Source organism: Oreochromis niloticus, linkage group LG3 (assembly GCF_001858045.2).
Source record: "Oreochromis niloticus isolate F11D_XX linkage group LG3, O_niloticus_UMD_NMBU, whole genome shotgun sequence".
NCBI lineage: Eukaryota > Metazoa > Chordata > Actinopteri > Cichliformes > Cichlidae > Oreochromis > Oreochromis niloticus.
In genome coordinates, this window is record NC_031967.2 from 44,700,569 (window position 1) to 44,711,884 (window position 11,316).

The 11,316-nt window shown below is 37.4% G+C and overlaps 1 protein-coding gene across 2 annotated transcripts in view; it reads right to left on the reverse strand.

The window, feature by feature from the left end:
* Window positions 1–929: 929 nt before the first annotated feature.
* Window positions 930–11,316, reverse strand: part of LOC100709290 (type-2 ice-structuring protein) — a 169,799-nt gene continuing 159,412 nt past the window's right edge. Inside the window, exons 3-12 of one of the 2 annotated variants that reach the window (XM_025901702.1) lie at window positions 11,116–11,252; window positions 10,907–11,026; window positions 10,487–10,592; window positions 7,326–7,452; window positions 5,344–5,419; window positions 5,155–5,190; window positions 3,844–3,953; window positions 3,612–3,740; window positions 2,380–2,488; window positions 930–1,478 (exon numbers count right to left, since the gene is read on the reverse strand). In XM_025901702.1, the coding sequence (XP_025757487.1) occupies window positions 1,411–1,478; window positions 2,380–2,488; window positions 3,612–3,740; window positions 3,844–3,953; window positions 5,155–5,190; window positions 5,344–5,404 (513 nt within the window). In that variant the 5' untranslated portion in view covers window positions 5,405–5,419; window positions 7,326–7,452; window positions 10,487–10,592; window positions 10,907–11,026; window positions 11,116–11,252 and the 3' untranslated portion in view covers window positions 930–1,410. Of the gene's footprint in view, window positions 1,479–2,379; window positions 2,489–3,611; window positions 3,741–3,843; window positions 3,954–5,154; window positions 5,191–5,343; window positions 5,420–7,325; window positions 7,590–10,486; window positions 10,593–10,906; window positions 11,027–11,115; window positions 11,253–11,316 lie in introns of those variants that run through there. The other variant, XM_003457801.5, reaches the window with a different exon arrangement.

An 11,316-nucleotide genomic window follows, 5' to 3' on the forward strand; every position in this document is an offset into this window, starting at 1 on the left:
AAGACGTGCAAGCGCGTATCGCTTTTACTCTCAACAAGCAGCGGGTGCTGTAACACAGTCAGTTCTTCTTTTACTCTTATGCTGTTTTGTGGATCACAAGGTTTAAAACTACTTATAAACACACAAACACAAAGTAACTCCACCAGAGTGCCTATTTCGGATCACTTTTGCCAGTCCAAGCCCGGGTAAAGGAGCAGGGTTGGAATTGTGACATTAAAAAAAACAATAATTGCTAAAAGAAATTTAATTTGTAGTTCTAAATAAACTAAATGCATTTAGGACGTTTTTTACTCACTTTATGTCTCTTCCACGGTGTTATTTCTCTCTCCAACAACATAAGTTACAATTATATTAGCATGACCAATTATGCAAATTAGGTGATGACGTCATTTAGCGACTTCTAGCGACTTTTAGGACAACCAATAGCGATTTTCCTTACTGAGGAGTTGGCAACACTGACCCTATTTGCTGGAACGTTGAAGACAATTTAATTACACAGCAAAGCAAGACACGAGTAGGCAAAGTTCTTTATGTTTCACGTGCACGGGAGAGAACCGGACAAGCGCCGTTCCTTCGCTTGACCCCAGTGGCTCTCGTCCGCTCCCCCGTAACACTGCTCTTTTATTGAGGTTACATGAATATACATAGGTTCATTAACATATGACGTATACATACACACAAAGAGTACCTTGCCTGTGCGTTGTGTAAGTATATGTGTGTGTGTGTGTGTGTGTGTGTGTGGTCAGAGTGTGACCCCATAAATGACTTACCTAAACCTGCTGGCCTGGAAGTCCAGCAGTTCATCTAAACAAAAGGCACTTAGCCTAAAACAGACATAGATACGTTTATCCTACCACAAAACAATAAGAGAAGGTACCACCTCTCCCATGCTCCCAGAGTGCTCTGGAATGCACACAAAGTTTGCAGACTATTAAGGATCAAACCCTACAACTAATTATAAAACTCTAAGCATATATGAGTAGATATTTCTAAGCATAAATGACAATCCACTATATAAACCTAACACCCACTTACCCTGGCATTACATACAAACAAGGGGGAAACACAAATTTGTATAAACAATCTTAGCACTTTTATTTAAGTTAACTGAATGTCTCATGAATGTATTAAATAGACTGGTTTATTGGACCAGACAATTAAACTAATACATGAGACAGAGACATGCTTGCTTAAAAGTAATGTTCCAAGAAAGAGATGTGAGCAAACGAGAAATTTAAGATCTTTAAGGTAGCCCAGCTTGTGTTGACTGGTCATTTTGTTGTTTTACTTGGGTGGTACAAAGAAGAACATATTATACTTCAAAATAAAATAATGTAAGAGACAACAACACACAAACTGTATCACACATAAGTGCAGGAATTTACTGCTGAAGTCTCAGTCAAAGATTCATCAGATTTCCATAGCGCAGACAGATGGCCGATGATAGGAGCACCACAGATCATCCCAGCACTTGGGACCTGCAAGATTCAAAAGTAAAAATAAGTAAATGTTACAAAAATGAAAACCTAAACCCTACCCACTCTGCAAAGTGACACCAGTGAGTATCAACAAAGACTGTTGAGCAGATAGTCCAGTTCATACATATATACACTTGCACAAACATCTCATACTTTCTGTTGCAACTTCTCTAAGTCCTGCCTTCGATCACAACCATTCACTTCCTTTAATAAAGCTCTTCCCAGTTAAACAGGATACTTGTAAAAATAAATCATACATAATGGATATATTCATTTAAAGTTTTTTTTAAAGGAAAACATTCCTTTTCCTTTTAAAAGGAATTCCAAATTTTTTACTCAATAGTTAGCATTGTTAATGGATTTAAATGTGTTTACTATTTCATCACATAAATGACAGCTTTAACCTGGTTACAAACAAATAACTTGATTAACTGAAATAAATCAATAAATTATTAAACAGGAAAATGTAAAATAACCCCCCCGCATACATATTTACTGAATAAATAGGCAAACACATAATAAATAGTGTTTGTTAATAAATAAACCATATGCACATGTGTTGTGTTGATAACAGAAATGTTGAATGGTGACATTTGTAAAAAAAAAAGAAAAAGAAATACTGATATTAGTAAATAAAAAATATTCCATTTATTAATCATATAAATTTCCTCCATCTGTCATAGATGTAAAAATAAATGACCTAGTCCAAAGTTCAAATGGTGAACATTGTATTGACGTCCAAGTTAGGTCATGTTTGGACGTCCAAATGGACGTAGTATGCATGTCCAGATTAATCCAATGCAGACAAGATCTGCACGTGAGTTAACATGCTTTATGGCTTGTACCTTAATCTCTCATTCACTTATTAATAACTCATTTTAAATATTGTGCTTTGAATCACCTCTATAATTCATCTGAAGACAATGCTGAAAGAACATATTATTTGGCTCTCCACTGCACCAGCGTCTGTAGTCGAAACGGCTCCCATCACTCCAGAACCAAACACCCTCCTAGAAGACAGAAATTAATTGCATTATGTAGACACGTCAAAATGTGAAGTGTAGTCTTCTCAGATCAGCTGACTTCAGTACAAGTACATAACTTTCCATGTAACTAACTGGCAGATTTCACTTAGTATTGAGGCCCAAGTTAGGTCATGGTTGAATGTCCAAATGGATATAGTTTGCATGTCCAGAATTGGTCATGGATTGATGAACCCAATACAGACACACACATTAAGAGCTCATTTTAAATATTGTGCTTTGAATCACTGGAGAAGTTACTTGGATGAGTGACAAAATGTACGCTACATCCAGATGAACATAATCAACTTTTGGGGGTAATGAATGCTTGAATTCCTTTTAGAGCATCACTCTGTTTGTTTCTAATTTTATAGAGATATTTTGCAAATGGAAGAAAGCTGTCATATATAAATATGCTTCATGTGCATTGAGACATCGTGGTCAAAAACCACTCCAAGTTTCCACCGAGTGTTACTGGAGACAAAGATAATGCCATGCCAATATAAAGCATCTGGTTAGACACTACATTTTTAAGAGTTTTCATTTCATACATTTTTCTACACATTTTTCTTGAGCTATCGTAAGGTCACATGAAGGTTGAAGGTTTGTAGCCAGTGGCTCTGCAGAAAATCAGTCACTTGCACACTGAATCCACTCTGTGATTTTACATGGCCGATTTGTTCTGGTTCTAAATCGCTTCCATTTTTTTACAATACCACTAACAGCTGACTGGAATATTTAGTAGCTGGGAAATTTCATGACTGAACTTGTTGGACATGTGGCATTTTATCACAGCTTAATGCTGGAATTCGCTGAGCTCCCGAGAGTGATCTGTTCTTTCACAAATGTTTGTGGAAGCAGTCTGCATGCCTAAGTGCTTCATTTTGTACACCTGTGCCCATTGAAGTGATTATAAAACCTGAATTCAATGATTTGGATGGGTGAGTGAATACTTTTGGCAATATAGTTATGAACATGAAAGAGATATCTAATATCATTAGACAGAGGTTCCTGCAAGTGTAAATTAAAAGTTTCTTTTCACTATGCAGTAGAGAGCCTGAATGAATTCAACAGACACCTTAGAAATAGTATGTAATGATAAACAAATTACATAGGCTGCATCAGTTCCTCCAAGCCAAGCTTCTCTGTAGCCATAAGGGGCAGTCAGCCTCTGAATCTGATGGTACTCCCACCAACTGTGCACTGATGCAAGGTGTGCCCCCATGTACAAGCAGTTTATCTTCAATAGAGACAGAGAGCAGAGGTTTTCAAAGTAACAAGTAACAGTTAAAATGATGTGGTTCAGCCAGGTGTTAAATACAATACAAACAAAGGAAAGTTACCTCAGCATTAGCCCAGTTCATAACTGCTGGAACGTAGCGAAAGCAGCGACCACTAATCAAAGTCCAACCATCGGGACAATCAGTGGCCCTCTTGACGATGTGACTCTTGGCTGGGAGTAAATGAATAGCTCTACATGTTTCTTTGGATAATATCTTATTTTATGTTATTTTTAATCATCATATAAATAGAATAGAATGTGTCTTTATTGTCACTGTTACAAGAACAATGAAACACATTTTGGCATCTCTCTGTTAGCAGCATGCAAATTTTTACACAAAAACTCTTTTAGAATAAGAGAAGAAAAAGGAAAAGGAAAAAAAAAACAAGAGAGACAATAAAGAAAATTGACTTAAAGTTTAAGAGGTGCCTACACAGCGAATGTATGTAATAATGTAAGTATCTACACAGACACGTACAAGTTATATATGCTATATAAATGAGTGGGTGGAATGTAAGGAGCAAGTTATGACTTCAATTTAAGGTGCAATGTGATCGGTTGTAGTGCATATTGAGTAAGAGGTAGGACTAGAGGTAGGAATGCTGGGTAGAAACTTTTATTGAGTCTCTTTGTCTTTGTCCATTAACTGAACTGAAACAATAACTAAAGTTGTACAAGTAACAATTTCACAATGAAACATTAGTTAAGTGATTGACAGTTTACAGCTGCACGTATGCATACAAAATGCAGGGCATTCTGGCTTTCTCAGCGTTATAGATTTTAGTTCTATGCATGCAACTGTAAGCTCTGTAATTATTATGACATTATTCTAATTATAACAATATTAACTTCTCAGTTGTCTTGAAAAAATACAAAGTGATTTCACAAACAAACAATATCAGGGAAGAAGGTAAATTACAACAGGAAGACAAGCAGGAAGGTTAAACAAAGCTGAAGGACCCTGATGGCAAAGCCTGGTCAACTTGTGATTCAAGTATCACCTTTAAAATATCCAGATCCTTGAATACACCATTTATATTAGAATTCAGCTCAGTTCAATTCAGTTTTATTTATATAACACTGGGACAGCTCCATCAAGGTGCTATATATTGTAATACCCTACAATAACACAGAGAAAACCAAATGACCCCATTTGAGCAAGCACCTGGCGATAGTGCGAAGGAAAAACTCCCTTTTGATGAGAAGAACACTCTGGCAGAAACAAGCTCAGGGAGGGGTAGACATCTGCCACAACTGATTAGGGATGAGGGGAGGCAGAAAGGACAAAAACATGCTGTGGAAGAGACACTACAGTACAAACATTGAGGTGGTGTTTCTCTCAATTTTGGTGTATGTACAAAATGTCACTTACCTGGTGCCAAAGATTCCTCTGCCCCATCTCTGGGCTCTGCACATTGAAGACCCAGAGAAGTTAAAAAATATTGTCTGTGATCATCTGTTTTCTGTATATGATATTCATAAGCAAAGTGTACATTGTGCTATTCATTTGTATGTTTAATGACACTGATCTACATGATGGACATTATATTGCAATACTCACCAGCAGCCATGGTCAGAGCTATTATAGCACAGAAAATTGCAGATGCAGTCAGCTTCTTCATGGTGATGTTTAGTATCTGTAGTAACCAGAAGTGAAAAACAATTCATTAAAGAAAGAAGGAAAGTTTGTTGCAGACCTTTTTTAGACTATCTTCTCCTATTTCTATTCACTATCAGCCCGTAACTTCAAGCATCAAGTGTGGATGTGCTGAACTGCTCTCAGACCAGTGTTTAGGTAAGGATTATTAGATTTACATATTTGCATAACCAGAATGTAACACTGGAAAAACTAACACCTTTATTTTTCATGTCTTCATCACATTTCTTTCCAAATCTAAACAAAAATAACTGTCTTATACCTAACTGGATTTCCTACTTTTTTCCAATTTTCCTACTTAATTTCACACACTGACTGAACCTCAATAGAGGTTTCATGAGGACAAATACAGAACAATTAACAGTGTCTTGTAGGAAAAGAGCAGTGATGGGAATAACATCATTATAAGTAATGCCATTACTTTTTTCAGTAACTAGTAATCTAACTAATTCTTATTTCTATCCTTACAACGCCGTTACCTTTACTAACAAGAAAACGCAGGAGCTAGCGGGGCAAAACAATCGCACAAGTGCTGCTGATTGGCTGAGAAAGAAAAGTAGTCGTGTTAAACCAATCACATGACCAATTTAAGATGACATAGCAACAAGATGCTATATATGTTAACCCAAGACAAGCCTGAGTGTCCGTTTATGTGTTAAAAGTGTGGACTTCAAACTGTCTGGGCCTAAACAACATACCTGCATAGCAGTGATGTGTTCACATCACTGCAGTGGTGGCCCTAATCCATCCATCAGTCCCCTATTTCCTTCTTCCTGTACTCATGAACAAAACCCCAAGATACTTAAACACCTCCACTTGGAGCAACAACACATCGGTGACCCAGAGCAAACACGCCAGCCTTTTCTGGTTGAGGACACTGGCCTCAGACTTGGAGGTCCTGATTCTCATTTCTCCCACTTCATACTTGGCTGTGAATCGCTTCACTGTGAGTTGTAGGCTATCAGCTGATAAACCCAACAGAACCACTTCATCTGCAAAAAGCAGAGATAAGATTCTGAGGCTACCATAGTGGAAGCCTCCAGCTACTAGGCTGCACCTAGAAATTCTGTTCATAAAAACTAGGAAGAGAGTTGGAGACAAATGGCAACCCTGGCAGAATCCAACACCCACAGGGATCTAGTCTGACTTATTGCTGACAATTCAGACCAAGCCCTCACAATAGTTGTACAGGGAAAGAGTCACTCATAGCACCAGGTGAGAGATCCCACACTCCCATAGGATACGTGATCAAAGGACGTGGTTAACTGCCTTGTGTCTTGCTCTCCGTCCTTTCATCTCTCCTCTTTCGTGTCTTCTTCTGGGCCAGAGTTTTCTTTTGGATTTTTTTCTCTCCTTCTCTCTGATCGTTGTAGCTCTCCTTGTCTTGGTTTTTGGTTCATTGGATAAATGTTTGTTTTACTCATTAACATTATGGATTATACATTTATGTTTGTCTAAAAACAATCAAAATTTGATCAAAAAAATGAGAGAGAGAAACATTTCAGACAGTTCACACTCTCAAAATCACTCATCCACCATGTCGACTGAGAGAGAGAGAGATCAGGCACCACTGAAGCAGTTATTTAACAAAATTGAAGTGAGTGTGAGCACTAACCCTAAGATAAGTTCTCCCTGTTTTTTCTTTTTTTAATACAAAACACAGGATAAGATTTTAATACCACATATTCTTACATTTTTCCAGATTATTTACCATACAGTAATATTGATAATCAATGTTTATGAGAGTTCTGATCATCCTGATCAACATTATTTTAACATCATAATGCAATTAATGCTCCATTTTCTATTTTCTGCTGATGTAAGCAGGCAGCTTAGTTTGACCCAGAATTTCAATAGTTAAAATTTGACTCCGGTTTGAGACTGACCTGTGACACGAGACCCAGAATGACCGTCTGTAGATAAAAACACCCTCCAATGGAGCAGCCTCTGCAATGATCCACACGCAGACTAGAATGAGCTTCAGTCCAGGAAACAGTGGAACAAAACTTCACTCTGTGAGGACAGAGCATACACTTCTCATCAACACTTGGATCAAAACAGAAATAAAAGCATTTACAGCCCTGATTTTTGAAATGTGATCTGGAATCATTTAATCGGTGTCAACAGAAAGAAGAGAGAAAGCACTGGAAAATAAAATTCATAAAATTCAGATTCCAGCGATGACGCTAGGAAACTCCCTCTTCCAGTCAGCAGCATTATGCTGTGTGTCTTTTGGATGAAATTTAGTTTGTCAAGATCCACCAGGCTAAAAAAAAAAAGGCTCATTTTGAAACATCTCTGGCTTGATTCATATTACGGGTACCCAGCTTAACATTGCTCATATTTTTTTGTCTACCTCTGATTGACCATGTCTCTGTGATTGAGACTTTTTTCACTTTACATTATTGTTGTTTAGTTGACCAACCCCACTGTTCAAGAATGTGATGGAGCTCATGTGTTTTCCATTTGATTCCATAACAACAGGCTCTTAAACAAACAGCACAACATTACACTGCTGTAACAATATCTGCTCCATATCCAGGTGTTAACATCCATAAAGAAGGTAATTTCCATAAACATTCTGAACCAAGATTATAATTATATTAATTACATTATATAAAGTGTTCAGTTTGCATTGAAACAAGCGGAAAGTGTCAAAATGTCCACAAGGTGGAGACAGACAGTAACACACTACTGATGAGGACATTTGTGAGACTATTTTTCCACCAAGAAGTGGTGGCTGTAGCTCAGGTGGCAGTGCAGGTCAGTCACTAATCAGAAGGTTGGTGGTTCGATCCCAGGCTGCCTCCTGGCTGCATGCCAAATATCCTTGGGCAAGATACTAACCCCATGTTTGCCTACTGGTGGTGGTCAGAGGGCCCGGTGGCGCCAGTGTCCGACAGCCTCGCCTCTGTCAGTGCGCCCCAGGGTGGCTGTGGCTACAATGTAGCTTGCCGTTGCCAGTGTGTGTGAATGACTGAATGTAGTGTAAAGTGCTTTGGGGTCCTTAGGGACTGAGTAAAGCGCTATACAAATGCAGGCCATTTACCATTTGTAATCACAGAGCTGAATTCAAGATTAAGAATATGGTTCATTAATTTAAATAAATATAACAAACACTCAGTATCAAAATAAAAGCTGATAGTTTAAATCCACTGAAAAGTAATTATATAAATTTATGTTGCATATTAGTTTTTGCAATATTACTCATATTGAAATAACTATATACACAAATATTCTAATTTTACATATTTGAGTTTATTATATATTTACTTACTTCTTATTATTCATCTTAACATATCATTTTATGTTTAAAATTTGTTTTTATTTATTATGGCACCTTGTGAGTGCTAATTTTTTCCCCTACCTCATGTTCACAGTGGGAATATTTTTGGAGTGTAACGTGCTTGAGTGTGATATGTGTCAAAAATATATTTTTAAGGGAAACTTTAGCCTGCCACCCACACCTTAAAGAGACTGAAGAAGAAAAACATCAGAACTGGATCTGAGAGAGATGAGTGTATGTGTGTATGTTGAAATGAATGTCTGATGGTATAGCTGACTACGTACATGTCTGTTTATTTGTTTTGTATGTTTTTATAGTGTATACTCATCTTCAATGTGTTGCTTTTATTTGAACTGTGAAGTACTTTGTAATTCAGTAAAAAGGACTAGATGTTATAGTCCCTTATCGGGACTATAACATCTGTTGTTGTTGTTGTTGCTGTTGTTGCTGTTGTTGCTGCTGCTGTTGCTGTTGCTGTTGTTGCTGTTGTTGTTGCTGTTGTTGTTGCTGTTGTTGTTGCTGTTGCTGCTGTTGCTGCTGCTGCTGTTGTTGCTGTTGCTGTTGTTGCTGTTGCTGTTGCTGCTACTACATGTGCAATACAATTTTGTGCGCTTTTGCAAATGCTCAAATGCTGTGCAAAACAAGCAAGTCATGACATTTGCACAAGGTCTTTACTCATGGAGCACATCTTGAAACATGCTGTGGTTGCTGGACTGTTTGCCCTCATTTTAGTTGTGATGAGAATCACTGAAAACTGGCGGTCAGAAATCATAAGAACATCAATGCAGCACATGTTCTTTGCTCACAAGAAGAGTAGCAGATTCTGCAGGAAGCTTAAGAAAAAGGCAAATAGTTGGTTCTTATGCAAGACAACCATTTTTTTGATTTAAGCTGCAGTGGTAAACTTTTCCAGACTGAAAGCCTCAATCCCCCATAGTCTCCACTCACAAAAAAACTTATCTGAGCTAATAAATGAGGTAGTATAATAATCTAGGTGCAATAACACAAATGCATGAACAACTTCTGTAGTGCAGAAGAGGAGACAGCTCACAATTAATAAGTGTTGCTTAAATAAAAGAAACATGTACATGAGATCTATGTTATATGCGCGCATGGCTTGACTGATTCCTGAATTAACATCAGAGGGAGCTATAATCCTAGCCTCAGTCTTACTGTAGGCCATTACTGGAGTGTCAGTAACTAATCTGGGATAAACAGGGTGGACAACCTGTCAAATTGGTCTACCTTAAAATACACATATAGCTGAATGTTATCAATATAGAAATGATAAAAATGCAAGAAAAAGATTGAATAATTACAGCTGAAGGAATGGGGCCAGAAAGAAACTGAGAATAATAATTAATCCAGGCTCAAACCTTGTAGAATCATCAATAAATCATTAGATTTTTATTAGGTTTTTATTAAGAATGTTGGGCTTCAATTTGTAATTTCTGTGCTCAAAGATGGGCACATGCACAATAAACTATAGACAAGTTTCTTTGTATTGTTGTATTATTATGTAGAGAAAAAGAAAAGGTGAAATTGTCATAGCATGCTACCAAGATATTCTTGGCACAGAGAGATGGCAGATGTTTTTCACACCATGTGTCACGCCAACAATTTGAAACTGAAAGATTCAAGAGCAGAAATCATTCAAATGTTACTCAAATGAAAAACCTAAAGAACCAGCCTTTATGGCTTGTATATTTGATCACTTCAACCAATCATACACATTAAGCATTGATAATTGTTCTAAATTACCTCGAGAACTCATCTGCAGACAGTTCTCATAGTAACCATTGCTTGGCTCTCCCCAGCACCATTATGAAAAGGAGAAACTGGTCCCATCATTCCACCACCAATTACCCTTGTAGAAGAAAAAAAATTGAAAAAAGTAGTTCAGACAGACCTAAGTGTTATCCTAACCGGTGTTGGGCAAGTTACTTTGAAAAAGTAATTAATTATAGTTAAGTTTTCAAGTAATGAATTACTTTTACAATCTTATTACTCAGTTACTAGCTAAACTACTTTTTTGAAGAAGTAACTAGTAACTATAATTAATTACTGTTTCAAAGTAACTTGCCCAACACTGGTTATCATTAATGCCTGATCTTTTAGCTTCTCTCCCCTGCCTCAGGTTTCACTGCAGGTGGGAATTAACATTTTCTTTTGACAAAATACCTTGGGTCCTTTGCTGCCTCCAATCCAAGCTGGCCAGTTGCCAAACAGTTGAATAATCCTTTGGTGCTCCCAGTAAGTGTGCACTGATGCAAGGTTTGCCCCCAACTCCCAGCAGTGTCTCTTCAATGAAGAGGGACAAAGCAGAGGTTTTTTAAAACAATGAGTGGTTCAATCAGGTGTTAAAGATGATAAAAGTAAAATAAAATTACCTTAGCAGAATCCCAACTCATGGGGTTTTGATTGTAGATAAAGCAGCGACTACCGACTTGAGTCCAACCGTAAGGACACCGGGGTTGATTCCAACCATCAGGACAATAAATGCACCAATTGAACAGGTGACTCTCGCCTGTGAACAAATCAACAGTTGTACATGTGTCTCTGCTTCATATTTTATTTTGTATTACTTTTAA